This window comes from Micropterus dolomieu, linkage group LG13 (genome assembly GCF_021292245.1).
Source record: "Micropterus dolomieu isolate WLL.071019.BEF.003 ecotype Adirondacks linkage group LG13, ASM2129224v1, whole genome shotgun sequence".
NCBI lineage: Eukaryota > Metazoa > Chordata > Actinopteri > Centrarchiformes > Centrarchidae > Micropterus > Micropterus dolomieu.
Genome location: NC_060162.1, coordinates 16,153,775 through 16,174,528, shown reverse-complemented (window position 1 = coordinate 16,174,528; position 20,754 = coordinate 16,153,775). Strand labels below are relative to the sequence as shown.

The following is a 20,754-nucleotide window of genomic DNA, read 5'->3' as shown; positions in this document are numbered from 1 at the left end:
ATGAGGTCTTACTACATGTTAAGACAGTGACATCTAGTGGAGGGGTTATTTAATACATTATTGGTCTGCAATATGAATGCTGTATTTAATAGCCAAATACAAAGTAGGTAATAAAACTGTTTAGCTCCACACAAACCATAGAAACATGGGCTTTTTTGCATATGTGAGAAAACATTTGACTTGGTATACTCCTGTTTATGTTGAAATATGTAGTGCATGCATGCATAGCACACACGCTTCACTTATTGTAAGTGACAGAACAAAATACCTCATTCTAGGTGCATGGTTTCTGTTATTAAGAACTCTAAGCAAAACTGATGGTTCACAATTCTTGATTCATCTTGTTGACTTATTAGCCTTAAGGGTTTTACAGAGGGAATTTTGGATATTTCTTTTTATCACTCCATAAATCAGAAAATAGGTATCAACAGCCATAAAAAAATGTTTTGTTTATATATATATTTATATATATTATTTTAAATGAATGATTTCTGTACAAACCCCTCTGTAAAAACCTTCAGAATATTTGACGGGAATAAAACTGGAATGTTTGTGCTACTGGAAATTTCTGGTTAATAGTGTGATAAAGAAAAAAAACCCAAAACTAATTTTGATAAAACAGATTTTAAATGTGTTGTAAAATTCCATACATCTTTCAAGACACTAAAGGTGAATAGGATTATGTAATATATATCACCACCATTGTTTAAATATGCAAAGGAGTGTGAAAAAGATGTGTTATAGGATTTTCAATTTTATGCGACCACCTGAAAAGCCTTTCGGGTCAAAACATGCTAACATTCATACTGTTGGACTTTGTTAACCTGCCACATATTAAAGCTCAGATGTTATGTTGTTGAATGAAATATTTAATTCTACCCAAGTTTTAATGTTAAATATTCTCCAACAGACTTCCAGCAAACATGCAAGCATTGTAGCTCAGCTTTTCCTGGATTCACGTAATATCCTGCAAGACTTTAGCTTTTGCCTTATGTTTACTTTAGTACATCGACAAATGAATTAAAGCCAGTGATGTATCTCACACGTAAATACTACATAACTACACAGTATACGCAAATCAATAGTGTCTGTTTGTAACAAAATGGTCCACAAAGGGCTGTTTCATTAATGACGTTACGCCCATGTGATTAAAACGAAGAGTTGTTATCTGCAAGACAGATATTTTCCCTGCATTTGACCTTCAACGTCCAGCTAATGTGGAAAAATATTATTCTGCCCACATCTGGTGAGCGTTAGAGCATAGTCACATTTTAGCATAATAAATTACAACTTACACTAATTTGGCTACTCTAAATATATCACTGTGGTGTATTCGTCACGGCTGCATGCTCCAGGAAGCCGTCGACTCTCGAGGGAAAGCGGAAGTGTTTGTATGCCACTATTTCATTCCGGATGTGTGTCTTTGTGCCGTCGAGCAAGTTCCTGGTCGATGAAAACAAAACAAACAGCGTAGACACAGTAGCTAATGTCACAACTGCTGTTATCAGATTAATAAATTATCAGATATCAGGCTGCTGTTTCATCATGCAACTGAAATCCTGTTGTATTTACAGTGTCGGACTTTTTTCCATGCTGACTTTGATCGCGGGTATTTCTTTGGTGTTGTCTAACGTGTTTCCAAATTTCGTACAGTCAGAGGTTAAAAAGGTGAGCATTCTTATTCAGCCTAATGTTTTACAATAGCTATCGTTAGCTGGTAGCTAATAACGTTAGACCATAAACTGTATTGGTCGCTAATAAGCTAACGTTAGTTCATAAACTGTATTGGTGACAGTAAATGTCAGCTAGCGTGCTTTGACAAAACAGCAAAGTTGTTTGGATTTCGCCGCTGAGTTTCATAATGAAAATGTTTGCTGGACAGCTTTAAGTAACGTTAAGGCCTTTAGCTGACGAAGGTGAAGGTGAATGTTATACTAATGAGTCACATTTGGGAATATTATTTCAACCGACTCACTAAATTAGAAATTAGACTCTCCCTGCTTCGTGATGTCCTCAGCTAATTAGCCTAACGTTAGTTTAATGTGAAAAAAATTATATGTCCTTGTATGTAACCCGAGGATTTCACCACATTCAGTAGATTTGTGCAGCGGCTGATTTTGTCACATGATTCGATGATAGATTAGTCAGCAGCAGACTAACTGTTTGTCTGAAGTCGTTTTTCTCAACTCTGCAGGACAAGTAACCCACTGCCCCTTGTCCCACATAGGAAATAGTTTTGGAGAATGGCACAGAGGCGTTTGAGGCCTGGGAGAATCCACCAGCCCCGATTTACATGCAGTTTTACTTCTTTAATCTGACCAATCCCCTGGAGGTGCTGGATGGGGACAGGCCCGCGGTGGTGGAGATTGGACCATATACATATAGGTGAGAGAGGAATAGGAGAACGACTTGCTATGGAAACATTTTCTGTCATCACTTAAGGTATAAAGGTGCCACAAAGCTGATGACTAGGTTAGGGTTAGGGTTAACTGAAACAAGAGGAAAAACAGGACCCAACAGTGCAAATGGTATCACTCAGAATGTTTTTTTGCATTTTGTTCCATTTTGCAGTAAGACAAAGTATATACTGTAAATAGGGGACAATATGTTTCTTCCATCACTAAAGTATTGTCTTTTCAAAAAAGACAGAATGCAGAAGCAGAGAGATCATAGTGCTGCCTTGTCTCTGGCTAGCTTGAGGCAGCTTGCCTCTTCACTCTCAGCAATGACAGACACAGTAGCTTTGTACAGCTGCCAATTTGTCTCGCTGAGAAATCAGAACTGCATCGCTGAGTTACATCTATTTTTACCTCCCTCTTATCTGCCAATAAGAATTCTACTGTGCCAGCAGGCAGCTCCTTAACATACTGTAACGGTGGCACAAGTTTTCATTTGCCAATCCAATAGTTAAAATACCCCTGTCGTCCATTTACATGTGTGTAGAATCTTGAAGTTCATATTATTGTATAAACCCAACTTTGGTAGATTTCGTACCACACACCTGAGATGGGTTTCTTATGTTTTTTGGCATTGAGCAACAGTAACACATGTTCTACTCTGAACCACTGATCAGTTAAACTCTGCCAGTTTTAGTCACCTCATGCAGCCATTATTACTCACTTCTGAACTTTTTACATTTATGCTGAAAAAATGTGTATATATACATATATGTTTATGATTTTTAATACAGAACTTCCAATTCTCTGCAGTCTGAGGTGCTGATACTGCATGTATAGTTAATGTGAGATCCTTGTTTGTTGTAAAAGGTGATGAATCATACCATTCCTAATTTTGTGTATTATATGTTGCTAATGCAACATTTTGTTATTGTTGTGAATGGGGCTTGATACTATATCTAGAAAAATAGCGATATAAGGCCATCCCGAACAAACATTTTTAAGATTTTTTTTCAAGGAACTATCACACAGCTAACTTCTTTCAACCTTAACCCAGTTCTTCTGTTTTTTTCTACATAGAGAGTACCGGCCTATGGAGCAAGTACACTTCCAAGATAATGGCACTAAAGTAACAGCTGTCAACACTAAGACTTACATATTCCAGCTTAACATGTCCCGAGGTCCAGAGAGTGACCTCATCAGGACAGTCAACATCCCTGCAATGGTGAGCTTCCGAAATCTACGAAGTTGTTTGAAAATACACCATTGAGTCACAGTAGTGTTATTTTCACTTTATTTCACTTAATTTATTTATTTTATTGGGCAGCAACATACAGACAAGGATGTTGTGTTTTATTAATATTTTAAGTAATCCTTTTAAGGTCAAAGATCAATAAATGAATATGTTTTCTATGGAACAACAAGTACTTGTTAATCAAATAAGAAGTACTTCATGCCATGGAGTAACAACACACAACATAATAGCTATTTATAACATAAGTAGGCGTTTTGCCTCCCCTAAAGGTTATGAGATGATTTTGGTATCCACAAAAGAATAAAGGGATTGTCTAAAAAGTGTTGTTACATTTATATTGTGTGTTATTCAAATGATTCATGTTTTGTCTCTTTTTTTTCCTATCTTCCGCTGATAACAATTAAACTTTACTTGGCACAGAAATTGTACCCTTTAAAGTTTAGTACATGTAATTGAGTCGGTTTTATCTAGTAATCCTATTCTGTACTCTCCAGCGTTAATATTTATTTTGCTTTATTAGACGTGATTTCCTTTTACTGTTACAAAAACTACCCTATACTGTGTGTGTGGGTTTTTTATTTGTTTTTTTTTTACATTTTAATTAGTTAATGATTAATTCTATTACCTAGTCTTCTTTATAGAACTTATACAATTTAGTGCTTCCCTTATTTTTCCTGGTAGACAGTGATGGAGAAATTCAAGGATCACTCTGTTGTGGCCAATGTGATCTCTGCCTACATGAGGGGCACAGGTGAACGCCTGTTCACCACCCGCACAGTGGGGGAGCTGCTGTGGGGATATGAAGACGGCCTGCTCAAAGCCCTCAGAGTTGTACAACCTGATCTGGATGATGTTTTCGGTCTCTTCTACAAGGTCTTATTTAAGCTTAGGAATATGTTATTGTGTACTTTGTACAGACTGAAGTGTGTTTATTCATAAAAACAGAAACATTACATCAAATCCAAAGTTTCTGATTATTGTAAAGAGTCTGTGTTTTGTTTTTTGGATAGCTGTTAGTTGAAAATATTCCTTTTTTTTCTTTCAGAACAATGCTTCCAATGACGGTGAATATGTGTTTTTCACTGGACAGCAAAACTCCAAGGACTTTGCAAGAGTGGATACATGGAACGGTGAAAGGTAATTGTTTCCACTCACCTCCAGCACAAAACGACAATGACTGAATGAGAATGACTTCCTGCTCTGTAGAACCAATCTGTGTAAATCACTGATTACATGCAATTTAAATGGACTTGCAACAGCAGCTGCAGCTTTAGCCAAGTTTTTTTTCGGACCTACAAAGATTTTCGGTTTTAATATATTACAAGCCCACACTATATATGATGATTAAAAGCATATTTTTTGCCTAAGAAATCGTTAAAAAACATAGACACATAAAAAAATATTCAGTGGTTGTGTGCTGTGCATTTAAATTGCCTGAAACTCCTGGGTTTTTAAATACATAGATGATATATTACTGATAAAAAAAGAAAATACATTAATAATATTATTTTTTGTGTGTACTCATGCAGTTCACTGAATTGGTGGACATCTGATGAGTGCAACATGATCAATGGAACCAATGGAGCGTCTTTCCATCCAATCGTCACCAAGAACGAGACACTCTACATGTTCATCTCCGATCTTTGCAGGTGAGTAGACGAAGACTACATACGTCTAGGTCTGTCACACTCATGAAATGTTACTTGAAGATATATATACAATCATACATACATACATACATACAAATGCGATTAACAATTTCAATCAATGTTAATTTCAGTGGCTGCTCATCGAAACGATGCGGTCTTTGGCAAAGGACTGTCAATCTTCAAATAATTTGCACGTGCACTTTATGAAACAGTGTTTCACCTCTTGCTCTGCTGAACATAGATTTATTTTAAATAGCTTGTTCTAACAGTGTCGTGTAGGCTTACATATTGTAACGATAAAGTTTAGTGAAGACAGTTAATTAATGTTGAAGGATGTTTGGTTTTTATTTTTAAACATTAATATGCAACAGGGAAACACAAAGCCAAACATTTTTATTATGGCCCGACCAGTTTATCGTTTTGCAGATATTGTCGGCCGATGTAAGCTACTTACAGATATATCTCCATCAGCGTTTATAACAGCCGATATATGACTATTAAAAAAGAGAAACAAAGTCCGATCTATCCCTCATGTCAGGAGTGTTGCATAGTTTGCCCACCAGAGGGCGTGCTGTAGCTCCTCTGTTAACAACACTGCAGCACCGTGGAACAAAACATCAGCCGATCACAGTCAACCGGAGCTCAGAGCTGGTGTTCTGTCGATTTATGATACCTATTGAGTAGGGATGCACGCAAATGAAAATTCTTGGCCGAAACAGAATATAATGAAAAAATTTGCCGATCAAGTACATTCACATTATACAATATTTTTTTTTTTTTACCATTATATAAATTAAATAGTCAAAATGTGATTTTTACTCAGTGTTTCTCACAGGATTTGGAGAGACTATGGTGAGTGGGTCCGAGGCCCAAGAGGGTCCGGTAAAGTAAATTACATGTGTCCATTTACTTTTAATGTACACATGTTATATGTTTTATACTTTCTGTGAATATAATCCAATTAATCTTATTTCCATACCGTACAGACAGCTTATTTTGAAAACTGGACGTTGTCACATGTGTATTCTCGCGCTAAATTCATCAAGTCCGAACCAATTTGATAAATAATGTCGTATGTGGTTCTCGTATCACGCAGCATGGAGGCTTCACAGCCTCTCTTCAGGTAGAACTCTCATACTGCAACACTTGTCTTTGTAAAGAGAGAAATTGACAGGATAAAGTCGCTAACCTGCCTGTCAGCTCGCAGTGGTCCATTTCAGTTACCATAAACGCTTGAATATGTGTGCACTCCAAGTTTAGGTGCGGCAAGCTTAATCGCCTTCTCAGAAATGAGTGACAGAAACACTCAAAGACGGTCAGAACGTTTTTTGCCTTTTCTAAGAAGTCAGCCACAGATGGTGTGGATGTGTCTGCAAACAGCGATTTTTGCGTCTTTCTCTGACACTTTGGAATGCTTCCACCCTGCCGACATGTCAATGTAATTGATCGGTAAAAGGTCTTTTGACTTATTAGGCCGAACACCGAAAGTGCAGTTTTTTGCTATTTTTGGCAAATTAATTTCGGTGACCAAACAATCGGTGCATTCATACAATCGAGATGTGCTACTTAGTGGTTCTACGCATGCGCATGACCCATAAGCGTGGTCTGTTTCCACGCCCATAAATCTGTGCAACCTTGCTGTTGGACATGCCATCGAGACAGTGGCTGGTCGTCAGCAATATCAAAACAAAAAATAATTATTAGTCTATCAGAATACGCTACCCCTGAAATCTTAAATAAAGATGGCATAATATAAGGTTTGAACCTACTGCTTATCTCCTTACAGCACACATGGAGTGAGCAGTGGTGCAATATAAAATGATTCTGTTGTGGGAGCATTATTTGATAGGGGATATTAGTCGATTAGAATACGCTACCCCTGAAAGGATGTTACAATGTAATCAAAAAACAGAAGATGTCATAATACTGTGAGAGTTATACCTTTATGGGACTGGAAATGGGAACACATAAGGTAGCATTTTTCGATATGGCAGAGTAACTCAATAGACTTATTGCGCTAAGGTAGCATTTTTTGACAAGGCAGCATAAATCGTCAGAAAACCAGCTCTGCCGGAGCTACAGTGAGTAGCTCCTGGTAGCCCTCACACTCAGTGTTCCCGGTGAGTTGGTCTTTTGTCACGCCAATTATATAACTTAATTAGTAATAAAAATAGCCTTCAGAGACCAGACTTGCTAACCATCCTGTTTTTCATTGCCCTCTCCGGGCTCACAGCAGTGTGTTTAATGTTACGGAGGAGGCTACGCTGCTGACAGACGTGATTGTAGATTTATTTCTGAAACATTTGGTCAGTACTAGCAACCACTCCTCTCATTTCTTTCTAATTTATTACTTCTAAATATTATCACCAATAGAAGCAAATGCTGCCTGTTGCTAAATTTGCCACAAAGCTAATGCCGTGCTTATCAATGAAGTACCGCTAACGTTAATGAGCGATTAAACTGTAGAGTCTCTAGTTACAGTCGGTGTGTCAGAAATTATTAAACCAGAGGGGACTTGTGAATAAACATGAGCTGAACAAGTATCTTACACACAGTTGCAGGTCCTCGTTGAAGACATGTAATCATGTAGTAATAGATTAATTCAAGGGCAGCATTTCCTCTGTGTCTCTGTATCATAGAGCCAGAAGGTTGTTAGGAAATGGTTTCTGTAGCATTGGATGGAATTAACAGAGTGCAGGTGATAAACTAGATGTAGAAAGTAGTCATCATGGCAGATTATATGTAAGGTAATAACTACTGCATGACAAAATGATTTGCCTATGTAGGAGAGCCCTGTTTATCATTATTATGGTAGCAATGACATGAGAGATGATATATGGTTTCATTATTATTTTCAGTAGTAGTACTATATTGGTATTTTTTATTGTTTCTGTTTCGCTGCCCCCCACAGTACATACAATATTTAATTTAATGTTCATTTGTAGTAGTACTCTATTATTTATAATAAATCAGATATTTTAAAAATGCTTTCTGTAGTTTTATACATTTGACTCTTATTTATCAAAACTTTAATATATATTTTTGTACTTTTGTTCAAAGTTCTATTTCTAACAATAAAAGTTTATTTTTAAACTGTATTATGTCATGGTATCTTGGAGAAGTCTCAATATAACAAATGTTAGGGATAATCTTTGAAAAATAATTTTGGGTGATATATTGGCTATTTTCTATATATCGGATTTTAAAATCCTCAAATATTAAAATCGGTATCGGACTTAAAAATCCCATATCGGTCGGGCTCTATGCAAATGATCTCATTCAAAAAGCTGAATGGAAGTGACAGAATTCAACAACTGGCCTAGATAGCCATGGACTTTGATTCATTATTGTACCTTTTGCTTAGGTTGAAAGTTGATTTGCCTCATCCCATTTCAACACAAAAGGCCTCTTTGTATCTGTATATTCCAAAAGTCCACAACACAGTTGGAAAACTGTGAAGCTCCACTGTGCACCTGCAGCTACTCATAGCCCTGAACTAGTGTTGTTGAGTGTCGGCAGTCAGTGCTGAAAGGGATGTGTGTATTTCTTCATTTCGCATTACAGGTAACAAACAAAAAAAATGTAATTGTAATTTTTAGTAGACCTGAATTAAACATAATGTATTAAGAATAGAATCACATATGATTAAATATAAACATGTAAATAATTGCAAAACTGCAAAACTTCCTTTGACTGTGGAATCTAACAATTATACAAAATGATTGCAGTCAGATCAAACGTATCCACGAAGGTAATTGGGCATGAACTAACATCTTTATATACAGTATATATATTTTATGTGTTGTTGTAGCCATTAGTATTTCCAAATCGTATGGATGTGCTCATGTTCAACAACAGCTTTGGACACTTCATTGAATTTTGTCATTCATTTCTGTTGAGCACAGTTGACCATAAAGCGACAAAGGATGGTTTTCTGCTTCCTCTGTAAGTGAGCCGTCAGTTTTCTGGTCTTACCTGACCGGCTTGAGTTGGTTAGTGAACTGACTCTCCCCTCAGTCGTCCTAAGAATGTCTTCCTAAGCTTTTTTCCACAGCATTATTCATGTCTGGTAATGGGATTAATGATACCAATTTAGCCCGGCTGTTTGCTTTGCTGGCCAGTGTTGGCCTCTTGGAAAAGGCTCACTGTTAGCTTACTACCTACTGTATTTAGTGCTGCTTTAAACAACTAATATCAGCTCTCTTTGAAATCAGAACTGATAGTGCAGCATGTGGATTTCAATTCACGGCTGACTGAGATTGTGGAAAGGCAGCCAAGGTTCATGAGGCAGTAGCCTGTCAAAGACCAGCAGAACCTTTTAGACACTTTTAAACCTGTTTTTTCCAGGTTTTCCCTAAATCAGCTTACCACAGAGCTCATGTGCAACATTTATGCAAACCCTTTTTGTTGCACTTTCAGCTTTACAGAATTCATTTGGGCCTGCAAAGATTAACCTGCATCTGACTCTGTTTCCAAGGTCTCTGTACGCCAAGTATGAGGAGGACGTGACAGTGAAGGGGATCCCTGGGTATCGCTTCAGTCCCCCTAGCAAGGTGTTTGCTAATATGACCGTGAACCCAGCCAACGCGGGCTTCTGTGTCCCTGCTGGAAATTGCCTGGGCTCTGGCCTTCTGAATGTCAGCACATGTAAACAAGGTGAGAACAGCTGGTCTGGATAGAAAAACACACAAAAAAAGGTATCATCCTGTCACATGGGAAGCTGTTTCAGTCCTGGATCTTCATCAGAACTGTTGTTTTTTTGAATCTGCTCTGCTGAATATCTTTCATAACGTTATTCTAACTGAATCTTTTTTTGCGTGATCAGGAGCTCCCATCATAATGTCCTCGCCACACTTCTACCAGGCAGATGAGAAATTTGTTCAGGATGTATTTGGCATGAGGCCTAACAAGGAGCAGCACCAGACTTTGATTGATATCAATCCGGTAGGAATTACAACTTTAATTCTTAAAGAACATCCCCAGACATGTTTTAAGACATACGAAAATACTTTACTTGGAATAATAATTTGTATCTGATATTTTTTTGCCCTCAAAAAAATTAAATGAGCTAGTTAAAGATTCTTAATGTTACATCTATCTTTCTCACACATTGAAAAATCCACAATCTAAGAATATGGGAATGTGTTTAGCATTTTAAAAGTTGAACTGCTGGAATAAGATGTCTCTTACATCACTGAAAAGACCACTCTGTGTTTGTGACCTGGAAGAGTTCAAATTTCTACTTCCCTCTTTCAAACTTTCCCTCTTTAGCAGATGAATGGGAAAACAGCCTTCTAGTGTTAGACTGTGCACATACGTCATTCTGCACAGTGAAGGTCAAACATCCACGTTAAGAAACGATAAGCAACACGTTTCTGAGCAAAGGGGGACTCATTTGTTGAGCCTTTCTCTACATTATACTCACATGTTAATTTTTTCCATGTAGAAAATGTTGGTGACAGTGATATTCACGTTTACCACTAGATGGTGAACTTTCTCAGCTTTGTTACCCACAAAACAGCAAGTTTTTTTCTTTTTTTACAATGGTTAAAAATTAAAGCAGTACATGGAACGGAGCTGTCACCAAAGATAAGCTCTAACAGCTCTTATCATGTGAAATACTGTAATAACCTGGCTGAGCCTGTAGTAAATCCTTGATAAAGGGAAGCAGACACTTTCAGGAGCACAATATGTCGCTGGAGATTTGTTGTTCAGCCTTATACTTTGAGTTAGGGCAATTTGGAAGTGGGGTTACTATTACTATAATGTAGTACATTTGAGAAATGAATAAGTAATAAGAATAAGTAAATAAAAATCAGATGGACTACAAAGACAGACAGTTGAAGACATAAATAAATTAAAGTCTATTTATTAGACAGAGCTCTGTTTGAGTCTTGAGGTTATTGTCATTTATTAAAAACTATGTTGACAAGAACCTTTGCCTAACCCAGCATGCAAATGTGACACACACTCTTTCATTTTAGTCACGTACACTTTAACACCAGTGTGTAAGGTGGTGGCTTTATACGTTGAAATCAATTTGGAAACCAGTAAACAAGCTACTGTTTTGTCTGTTTCATCCTCCCTCCTCTACTGTAATTTGTGCCACTGCATGAGATTATTGAGTTTGGTCAAAGTCCTGCGCCTTCTGTCATAAATGCTGGGTTGGAGTGCCCTGTGCAACTTCATGGGTGGAGCAAACTGCCTTCACTGCCACCTTCAGGGCTGTGATTTTCACTTGGGCTGCCTATAATAAAGATGTACTCTGATACATCTCTGTTGCAAAATTCACTAGTGTGTGTGTGTATAGATGGTATGTGTAGGCTAGTGTATTAGCTCTCGTATCATAAAGTATAAAATATTACAATATCATAAAGATCTTGGACATAATACATAGTGTCTCGACCACATGTGGTATTGGTGGTGATGTTCAAACATCAGGAGTGACAGATGTGTCCTGCCAATGTCAGATGTGTTTCCCTCAAACCACGGGTTCCCAAAAAAAGTTTAATTCTGTTTTGCAGCTTACAGGAATCATCCTGCAAGCAGCAAAGCGACTCCAGGTCAACGTGTTTGTTGAGAAAATCCCCACCTTCAGGTAATCAACTCATCGCTTCCATCCATCTCTGTAGTGAAGATACTGCCATTGTTATGTGAAGTGTCTGAACTACAGAGCAGACTGGAGTCTCTGTTTACAGTGACAGACAAATTCTTGTAAATAACTATTAGATATATGTTATCCTGGCCATTCAAAAAAACATGAATACCTTCTCCTGTGAAGGGGAGGCTGGAGTTGGTTGCCGCACTTTTCCTTCTGCCATATTTCTCTGGAATAATTTATATAAGAATACTCTAACCAGCAGCACATGAAAGATTAAGCTATCTACTGTAAATAAATATGGTTTAATGTATCACATTTTTTCTAAAATTAGGTGATTCCTCATTAGTCATGTTGTCCAGCCAACCAGTCCTACCACAGGGTTGGGTAGGGCCCCAAATGATGGACGCTGACACTGAGTGCTGCACCTTTTGTCATAAACCTCACTGCCCTATGGGCTTTGATGAAGTTGTCCTAGCTGTATGACTACCTCAGTCTAGGAAGGGTTGCCAGTAAGATAAGTGTAAAGTGGTTATGCCACCATCATCATTTTGAATGGACTTTTGGCCATTCATGGCTCAGTTGTTATGCATCTATTTTGTATCTGAAGGAACAAACGGCGATAATAGTCTTGAGTCCAGACAAAGAACAGATGTACATGTTGTTAAACTATTGGTAGACAAACTAAATGTACACTATATATGTACATAGTGAACAGGATGCCCAGAAAGATTTAGTCGTTCGCAGACTTGTCTTTTTGGCATTTATTTATTAATTTAAAGGCGAATGTGCAGATTACTAATAAGGACCATGAAATGCATTATTATGATAGTAGGTAAGACATTGTGAATAATTACATTTTTCTTTCAGTCAAACAGGAAACATGAGGACAGTGGTCTTTCCTGTGGTTTATCTCAATGAGGTACACACACACACACACACACACACACACACACACACACACACACACACACACACACACACACACACACACACAGTTTTATGATAGACTAAACACACCACCCGTAATCCAAATCAAATCAAAATACGCATATTCTTCATTGACCCTAGTTTCATTGACCTTTTCCACACTTGGTTCCTCCATCTGTCTGTCACAAACGGTGTCTGTGTTATGGAATGACACTTAATATCATGTGATGATGTCTGCATCATTAACATGTTTTTGAAGGGACACATCTCATTGCTGAATTTCACATTTTAAACATTACACTAGTTGTCCCACATCAAAATGCATTTATTCTGTAAACAATAATAATAATGTTGAAATTGTTTAGATTAGCTGGGAATTAATTGCTGTTGTGTCTTATCAGACACACTGTAGATGTGAGAATAAAACTTTTTGGATAGTTGACAGTTTGTAAGTAGCGGCTAATGTGAAGCACACACTCTTATGAAAACACCTAACTAGTATGAAAGCAAAGAAAGGTCAACATAATTTGACTGATTGCCTAATTGTGATATTTAAAGGGGCTACTTGTAGCTTTTCAATTAAATTTTTTATTATTATTACTACATTTTTTACTGGCTATTTGTCAGTGGGCTATAGCCTCACTTAGAAATGGACCACATGCCTGTTTTCTTTGTTGCTTGGAACAGCCACTATATTGCTTCTTATGTGAAGGTATCGGTTCGGGATTTAGCTGCATGCTCGCTCCCGAGTCTCTTTCTGACTACAGTGACAACACCGCAGCTAATGAAATGCAGGCCATTAACACCACAAAACAACTGGCTCCCAGCACAACATAGACTCCACCTCAACGAGTATGGATAAGTTCAACCTCAAGCTAATAAAAATATCAGTATAATGTTGCAGTGGGAGTTTGCTAGCTAGTTTCTAGCATGTTGTGTGAAGCAGTCTCCGGGGAATCTGTCTCCACGTGATGGGGTTTGCTTGCTCATGATTTCAAGCACACACCTGGTTGCAATCTTAAAACCGCACAGTGTGTGTGTAGATTAGAGGTTTGGCCTCCAGATGCTGCCACCTTCATCAGATAGGTTTTAATTAGTTAGTTGATGCTGCAAAAAGGGGGTTAGGTGCATGTGTGGGACCTCAAGACCACGGACCAACTCTGATCATTACTGCGCAAACTCTGGCTCCAAATTATGTCACCAGCGCAAGTTGGCAGCGCTCGTATTCCGATGTTTTAGCTTCATTTTGTACAGTGCAGACACATCGTCAATCTTCATATTCTGTCTATGCTCCTGTTACTCTGTTGCTGCTGCTGTATGGAGCAGACACTTTTAGCTTATAATTATAATTTGTTTGATAAGCGTAGGCGCTGATGAGTAAAAATGAACTAAATGGGGTTTTTTTGTTTTTTTAAAGTGATGATGGGTGTAGTGTTTACGTGGTGTATGTCCGTGTAACACCACTAACGGGCAGCGTGTTTATGTTACGCTGAACTCTAATCTTGCCCTCCTGCCGTCTTCTCAGAGCGTTGTCATCGACGACTCATCAGTCCTGAAGCTGAAGGCGATTGGTGTCAAGGAGAATGTCGTGGTGAACATTCCGTTCATGCTGATTGGTCTAGGAATCGTCCTGGGAGGAGTCTTCATGTTCCTGATGTGTCGACAGAAGGTGCCTGAGGTGAATGCCTATTTAATTTGAGTTTGAGTACAAAGTTAAATATGTATGATTGTACATTAAAAATATTTATGTAACTGTGTCAATTCATAGGCATATTTTTCATTGTCTTAAGGTAACATTTTTGTGTCTGGTTTCATTTTCCAGAGCACTGCTGGTGAACGACAGCCCCTGCTCTCGTCATAGCACCAAACAGGATGTGAAAGGAGAATTGCCATGTTTGCAGTATAATTCAATATTTCAAGGCTTCAATGGATCTGCAGTATTTACCATTAATCCCCAAGTAACCGTTTCCATTGATAACCTTTCCACCTTTTAATCTGTTTTTTTTTATCTAAAGTTTTAGGAAACAAAGTGGAGAGGACTCTTTACAGAGTTGGGGTTAATGTCTTCCTTTCAAGTCTAGAAATGATGCTAAAATCCCCATTTTTAAAAAAATGAATTCTTAAATTGAATCTATTTTGCTTTTTACTTCTTAATATAGGATTTTGGATAGAAACAACATGATTTGAATACTACCAAATCTGAATTTGAATTGTCTGGAGAGCCAGAATTGAAGTGAACTAACCTCCGGGGATTTAAGTTAAATACTCTTAAGTGTCACTCTTAAGTATTTGAACACAGTCCATATTTTTTGTGTGTTTGTGTTTGTATCCAAATGATTAATGACTACAGAACTGAAATAGTGACAAAAGAATACTGTCAGCATGTGTTTTTAAAAGTGGGCCAATACGATCTGGAGAGATTGTTGAGGCGTTAGTAAGGAGGCTTACGCAGCTTTTGCAAGAGAGAAATGCTTTTTAATAATTTTGTAACATCATTTGACATTTCTGAATTGTTGCAAAGTGAATAACAAAGTCAAGGTGTGCAACTGCTGGCATAATGCTTTAATTTTAATGTGATGAATATTATTTATGTTTCCTTAAATGTCAGAAAACGTTTCTCATGTAATTTTAATGTCTAAGGAGTTGCGTCTTGTGAGAACATTTGATGGTTTTTGTTCAGACTTTCCTTTCAGTCTCTTGGGCTGGCTGGAGCTCTGATTCTGTAGTGAACCGGATCAGCTTCCTTTTAAAACCACGTACTGTGTCGTAGCCTTCAGTGGAAATCCTGTTACTCACAATACATCTCATTAGTATAATGTGGAATAACATCCAAATAGTATTACTTCAGCAGTAGTCAAAGCTTTTTCCTGGTGCGGTGTATGATGTCTTGCCTCATGATGGTGTGAAGGCTGTTTTCTTTCCCCTCATTCATTCATTGAATTTCTACTGATATCATGCTAAAATCAGTGGATGAACAAGATCATGCCACTACTACTGATAAATGTTTGCTGAAATACAAAAAAAAGGTTTTGCCTTTCAACCACTAGGAGTTGTCCGTGTTCTCATGGTTAAAGTCTGCACTTCGAAACAGCGTTATCAGCATTATTGTGACTTTATTTAAAAACATGTTTTTTTTATTGGGCTAGAGCTGACCTGTTCTTAAAATGAAATTGATTTTATGTCCAACACTACACAGAATGTCACTATAATAGTCACTTTTGTTTGAATAATGTAATTTGAATAACCACTGTTTCACTCACATCACTGACAGGTTGTCTTGTGTTTTTGTTGTCTTTATTTTATATGTAAAAGTAATTTGTTTACATTACAATACATACAGTAAAATCAATTTGTAATGACTGTTTACGTACTCTCAATAGGTCACATATCTAACAATTTACACAGTATCTTTTCATTTACAAATTCAATAAACCTGCTTCATATTCACCAAAGGCGTGTTTGTATTTCTTCCATTACACATCGAACAATGATTTGATAAAGTGCACTATCACTTACTTCACTTTTTCCTTTTTGTGTAGAGGTCATCAGTAAATCATGAATTCTCTTATGATGAGCTTCAGGGGTTGGTCTGACTAATTTATCATTTGCAGATGTTGAAAGGTGGTATTAAAACTTTTGTAATTATAGCTAGTAGTTGTAGAGAGCACTTTAGTATTTTGAAAGAACACCTAACCTAAATCTGCCATATACAGTTGCAGGGGAAAGTATGTGTACACTTTGGAGTTATCTGGATTTCTGCATAAATTCATCATAAAATACATACAAACACAAACACATAACAATAGACACAGTTGGCTAAAAAAACCACACACACAATTATATGTTTTTTTGTAACATACCATGTAAACATTCAAAGTGTAGGGTGGAAAAAGTATGTGAACCCCTAGAATAATGACTTCTCCAAAAGCTAAATGGAGTCAGTAGTCTGCAAACATGGAGTCAATGAGATGAGATTAGAGGTGTTGGTTGGAACTGCCCTGCCCTGTAAAAACACATCAATTTTAATTTAGCTATTCTCATTATATTGTCTATAAATGGAGAAAGTTAAACTCTGTTACTACTCTCCCTAGTAGTGGCCATCCTGCAAAGATGACTGCACAAGCACAGCACAGAATGCTCAGTGAGGTTAAGAAGAGTCCTAGAGTGTCAACTAAAGGCTTACAGAAATCTCTGGAACATGCCCACATCTCTGTTGATGACTCTACAATAACACTAATCAAAAATAGAGTTCATGGGAGGACACCACAGAGGAAGCCACTGCTGACCAAAAAAAAACAAAAAAACAATATTGTTATATCTGAAGTTTGGGAAAGAGCACCTGGATGTTCCTCAGCAGTACTGGCAAAATATCCTGTGGACAAATGAAATCAAAGTTCAGTTGTTTTGAAGGAACACACAACCCTAGGTGTGTAAGAAAAAAGGTACAGCGCATCAAAACTTCATCCAAACTGTGAAGTATGGTGGAGGGGGTCATGGTCTGGGGCTTTGCTGCCTCAGGGCCTGGAAGGGTTTCTATCATCAACAGAAAAATTAATTCCAAGGTTTATCAAGAAATTTTGCAGGAGAATGTAAGCCCATCTGCCCACCAACGGTAGTTCAACAGAACATGGGTGATGCAACAGGAGAATGACCTAAACCACAGAAGTAAATGAACAACAAAATGACTTCAGCAGAAGAAAATATGCCTTCTGGAGTGGGCCAGTCCGAGAGATTCAAACATCCCAAGAATATTGTGAACTGAAACAGTTTTGTAAAGAGGAATGGTCCAAAATTCCTCCTGACCGTTGTTCAGGTCTGATCTGTAACTACAGGAAACTTTTTGAAATGTTGATTTTTATTAGCATATTTTAAGGGACACTGAAATTACTCCACCGGTATACAGTTTTTTTTAAGGATAAAAATCAATGCAACAGAACAAGAGATTTCTTTCTTATTCCATGCATTCTACATTACCCATAATGCAGCTGGACAGATTGCCATTCGGTCTGAGATGTATGGGAGATGTGTCATGCTAGTAGTGATTAATGTAGCCTCACTAGCCTCAAACAGAGATGAGGAGCTTTTTCAAAACTTTTTGCTTGTGGTTAACCCCAATCAAAGCTGCCTCAAGTTACATTTGCACTTATGCACTCATGATTATTATGATTAGGGTTCACAGATTTGGGTTGATGCTGCTGGCCTATAAGAGTCATACCTACATTTTTAATACCACTAGTACTTTCAAAGTTGTGTTTACCCATTTCCATTCCTGTGTAGGACAAACTTTGAGGATGAAATTGTTTAAAAATTAATAAATGCAAGTTATGGTCATTCTGCTCCATGTTTAAGGCTCAAAATAGGAGTTTGTTAAATAGGAGAATTGTTTTGTGAAATAAGCCTATTTGCTTCCTTGCAGACAGATGAAAATTTTGATGCCACTCTCATGCCTGCAAGTTATGCTACATAACAAGTCAAAGCCAGGAGGTGGTCAGCGTAGCTTAGTATAAAGACTGGCAATTAATCCTGGAACTGCAAACTAGTACTGGCTGCCTGTATTTCAGCTGGGTCTGTGTGACTGGCTCTTGAGTCACATCAAATGCTCACAGCTCTGTGTTTTTCCTATTAAATTCATCTGATTGCAGTAAAATGTCAGTAGTATAATAATAGTATATTATTATTCAAAGGGAGATATGAATGAGTCTGTGTGTTTTTTGAAAAAGACAGGAAGAGAAGGACAGGAAGCTCCACCTAACTTTCTTTTCATTTATGTCTGTTTCTAGTAGATTTTATCCATCCATATATGTTGATACACGGACATTTTTTTGAAACTGCCCTTAGAGCACAGCCCCCACCAGAAGCATCTTCACAGAGGAGACCAGAAATCCTCATCCATTCTGAGAAATTAAGCTATCTGAGGACCTCCAGCCTTCACGAGAAGAACATGCATGTATCTTCAGTGGTATCTCAGCATGGAGGTCCTGGGGTCAGATCCGAGCTGGAGACTACAGGGTTGAAGTAAATGGGTGGATGGAGAGATTTCTACACTCTATGACACATGTTAAGGTTTCACTGAAGTACCTCTGACGTGGAATTTACCTACTGGGTTAAAGTGTACTTTGGCTCCCTGCAGACAGACTTCGATCATCATTATAAAACTGATAAGTACCACTGTCCAAAGAAGTTTGCATTGTTGGCTATGACTTGAGGTCAGCCTTACTCATTAGTCATTAGTCAAGTAACAAATTGGAAAATTAATCTTTAATATCTGTCAAAAAGTAGCTCCTCCCTGTCCCAATTAAAGCCTTTAATACAGGTGGCACGAGATAACGCACAGAACAGCTTCTCTCTTGGTCTGGATCTGCAAACAGAATGAGGACTCTTCAGGAAAAAATCATTGTGCTTTCCATTTTTCTGTCTCTGATCTGCACCATTCAGGTAAGTTAGTTATCAGTTAACAATTACCAGGTACTGTTCATGTCCTGAGAGTTTCCTTTGTGCTAATAGAGAACAGCATGGCTTTTTGATCAGTCAGTCAATCACAGTCTTATATTTGCCTCTACAGGTTGATTCACTGCCTGTACCTGAAGACTGGAAAGGTTTGCTCCAGCGGACCAAACGGTCACTTCTGTGGCGCTGGAACAGCATGAAGCCTGTGGGTGCCGGCTGCAGGGATGACTTAGAGTGTGGCACAAAATACTGCAGGTACAGCAAAGCTGCTCAGAGATCTTGAAACCTAATTCATCAGAAATATTATCAAACACATCAGCCTACATTCACAGAAAACAGTCTGATTGTGTTTCTGATAGGTATCACCTATTACTTTAGGGGCTTTTGACATTAAAATCTGTAATGTTTTGTCATAAATGTGAAACCAGATGTGTGCTTTAAATGACAATACATGATATGAAATAGACATAATGTTCCTTTATGTAGTTTTCACAGACTATTTGAAATAATATTGCTGCATTGTGTTTGTGTAGTTAGTGAGTTTTTTTTCCACATGCATGTTGCATGCTGTGGACAAAGTCAGAAAGTAATGACATTGCAATAAAGTTGCTCCTTATCTTCACAGGAGAAATATCTGTTCCTTCTGGAAATCCGTCTGACAAAGGGATACACAAACGTAACTCCCTCAGGGTGACTCTCTACACAACAAACATCTTCCTTATGGACCAAAGCGACCTGTCTCAAAACGAACGCTGCATGAAATGACAGCTCTGATATTCTGGTCTGAATTGAAGACCTGCTGGCCGTTTATCAGACTTACAAATTCAGTTAAAGTAATCTGATCTGGCACTGCACTGAGGCAAAACAAAGCCATAAATGCTGTATACATGAACAGTCAATATCTCTATCTATAGTGATATTTACTATTGACTATAACACATGTTTTTAATTAGAAAATATAAATGTTCATGAAATGTTTGTGAGGTGCTCTGAGTTTATTGGTTCATGTTATTAATATATATTTATTTGTACATAATGTAAACTATGTAAATATTAAAATATACTTTAAATATTTTTAAGAGGTTTTATCGCTCAAATTGTATTTGTCAACAGGTTCAGAACAAATAAAAAATTTTCTCACTGTTCCTTCTGCTCTTTCAATCAATTTATTTTTCTGTATTTATTCATCCAAGGCCATGTAATCCTGTGATTCCTTCTTAACTCTTCACCAACCCAAAGCTCTTCCGGGACAAAAAATGTTGAAATTCAAATGAATATACATAAATGTTCCCTCCGTGTGAAAAATGACACAGTGACTGTGTCAAAGGTCCTGGAATTTATAGTAGAGTTGGGAATTGTGAGGATTTTTTGACCGTGTTAATAAGTCAAATTCTTCGTGGTGGGTTTGGAGAGAACAAATGTTAAAGCTGCTGTCAACTCTGTAATGTCTTGTGTTGATGAGGAGAGCTGATCAGACTT

General features: G+C 37.6%; 2 protein-coding genes across 2 annotated transcripts; both read left to right on the top strand.

Annotated features, from left to right (window-relative positions):
• Positions 1 to 1,434: 1,434 nt before the first annotated feature.
• scarb2c (scavenger receptor class B, member 2c) lies at positions 1,435 to 16,275 on the top strand. Its single transcript, XM_046067100.1, has 12 exons — positions 1,435 to 1,668; positions 2,228 to 2,385; positions 3,477 to 3,621; positions 4,333 to 4,524; positions 4,697 to 4,788; positions 5,181 to 5,300; positions 9,778 to 9,956; positions 10,126 to 10,244; positions 11,825 to 11,898; positions 12,769 to 12,820; positions 14,354 to 14,506; positions 14,651 to 16,275. Exons 1-12 carry the CDS (start codon positions 1,546 to 1,548, stop codon positions 14,687 to 14,689), a joined length of 1,446 nt encoding a protein of 481 aa, XP_045923056.1. The 5' UTR covers positions 1,435 to 1,545; the 3' UTR covers positions 14,690 to 16,275.
• Positions 16,276 to 19,118: 2,843 nt separating this feature from the next.
• LOC123982132 (liver-expressed antimicrobial peptide 2) lies at positions 19,119 to 19,983 on the top strand. The gene is made up of 3 exons (XM_046067526.1): positions 19,119 to 19,263; positions 19,391 to 19,530; positions 19,901 to 19,983. Exons 1-3 carry the CDS (start codon positions 19,198 to 19,200, stop codon positions 19,932 to 19,934), a joined length of 240 nt encoding a protein of 79 aa, XP_045923482.1. The 5' UTR covers positions 19,119 to 19,197; the 3' UTR covers positions 19,935 to 19,983.
• Positions 19,984 to 20,754: the final 771 nt, after the last annotated feature.

What these genes read in the sequence shown, in the direction of transcription:
- LOC123982132 (XM_046067526.1), top strand. Translation starts at nt 19,198, where the DNA reads ATGAGGACTCTTCAGGAAAAAATCATTGTGCTTTCCATTTTTCTGTCT. An exon ending in CTCTGATCTGCACCATTCAG is followed by an intron (nt 19,264 to 19,390) that starts GTAAGTTAGTTA and finishes TTGCCTCTACAG; the next exon opens with GTTGATTCACTGCCTGTACC. An exon ending in TGTGGCACAAAATACTGCAG is followed by an intron (nt 19,531 to 19,900) that starts GTACAGCAAAGC and finishes TTATCTTCACAG; the next exon opens with GAGAAATATCTGTTCCTTCT.
- scarb2c (XM_046067100.1), top strand. Translation starts at nt 1,546, where the DNA reads ATGCAACTGAAATCCTGTTGTATTTACAGTGTCGGACTTTTTTCCATG. An exon ending in TTCATCTCCGATCTTTGCAG is followed by an intron (nt 5,301 to 9,777) that starts GTGAGTAGACGA and finishes TCTGTTTCCAAG; the next exon opens with GTCTCTGTACGCCAAGTATG. An exon ending in CTTTGATTGATATCAATCCG is followed by an intron (nt 10,245 to 11,824) that starts GTAGGAATTACA and finishes TCTGTTTTGCAG; the next exon opens with CTTACAGGAATCATCCTGCA.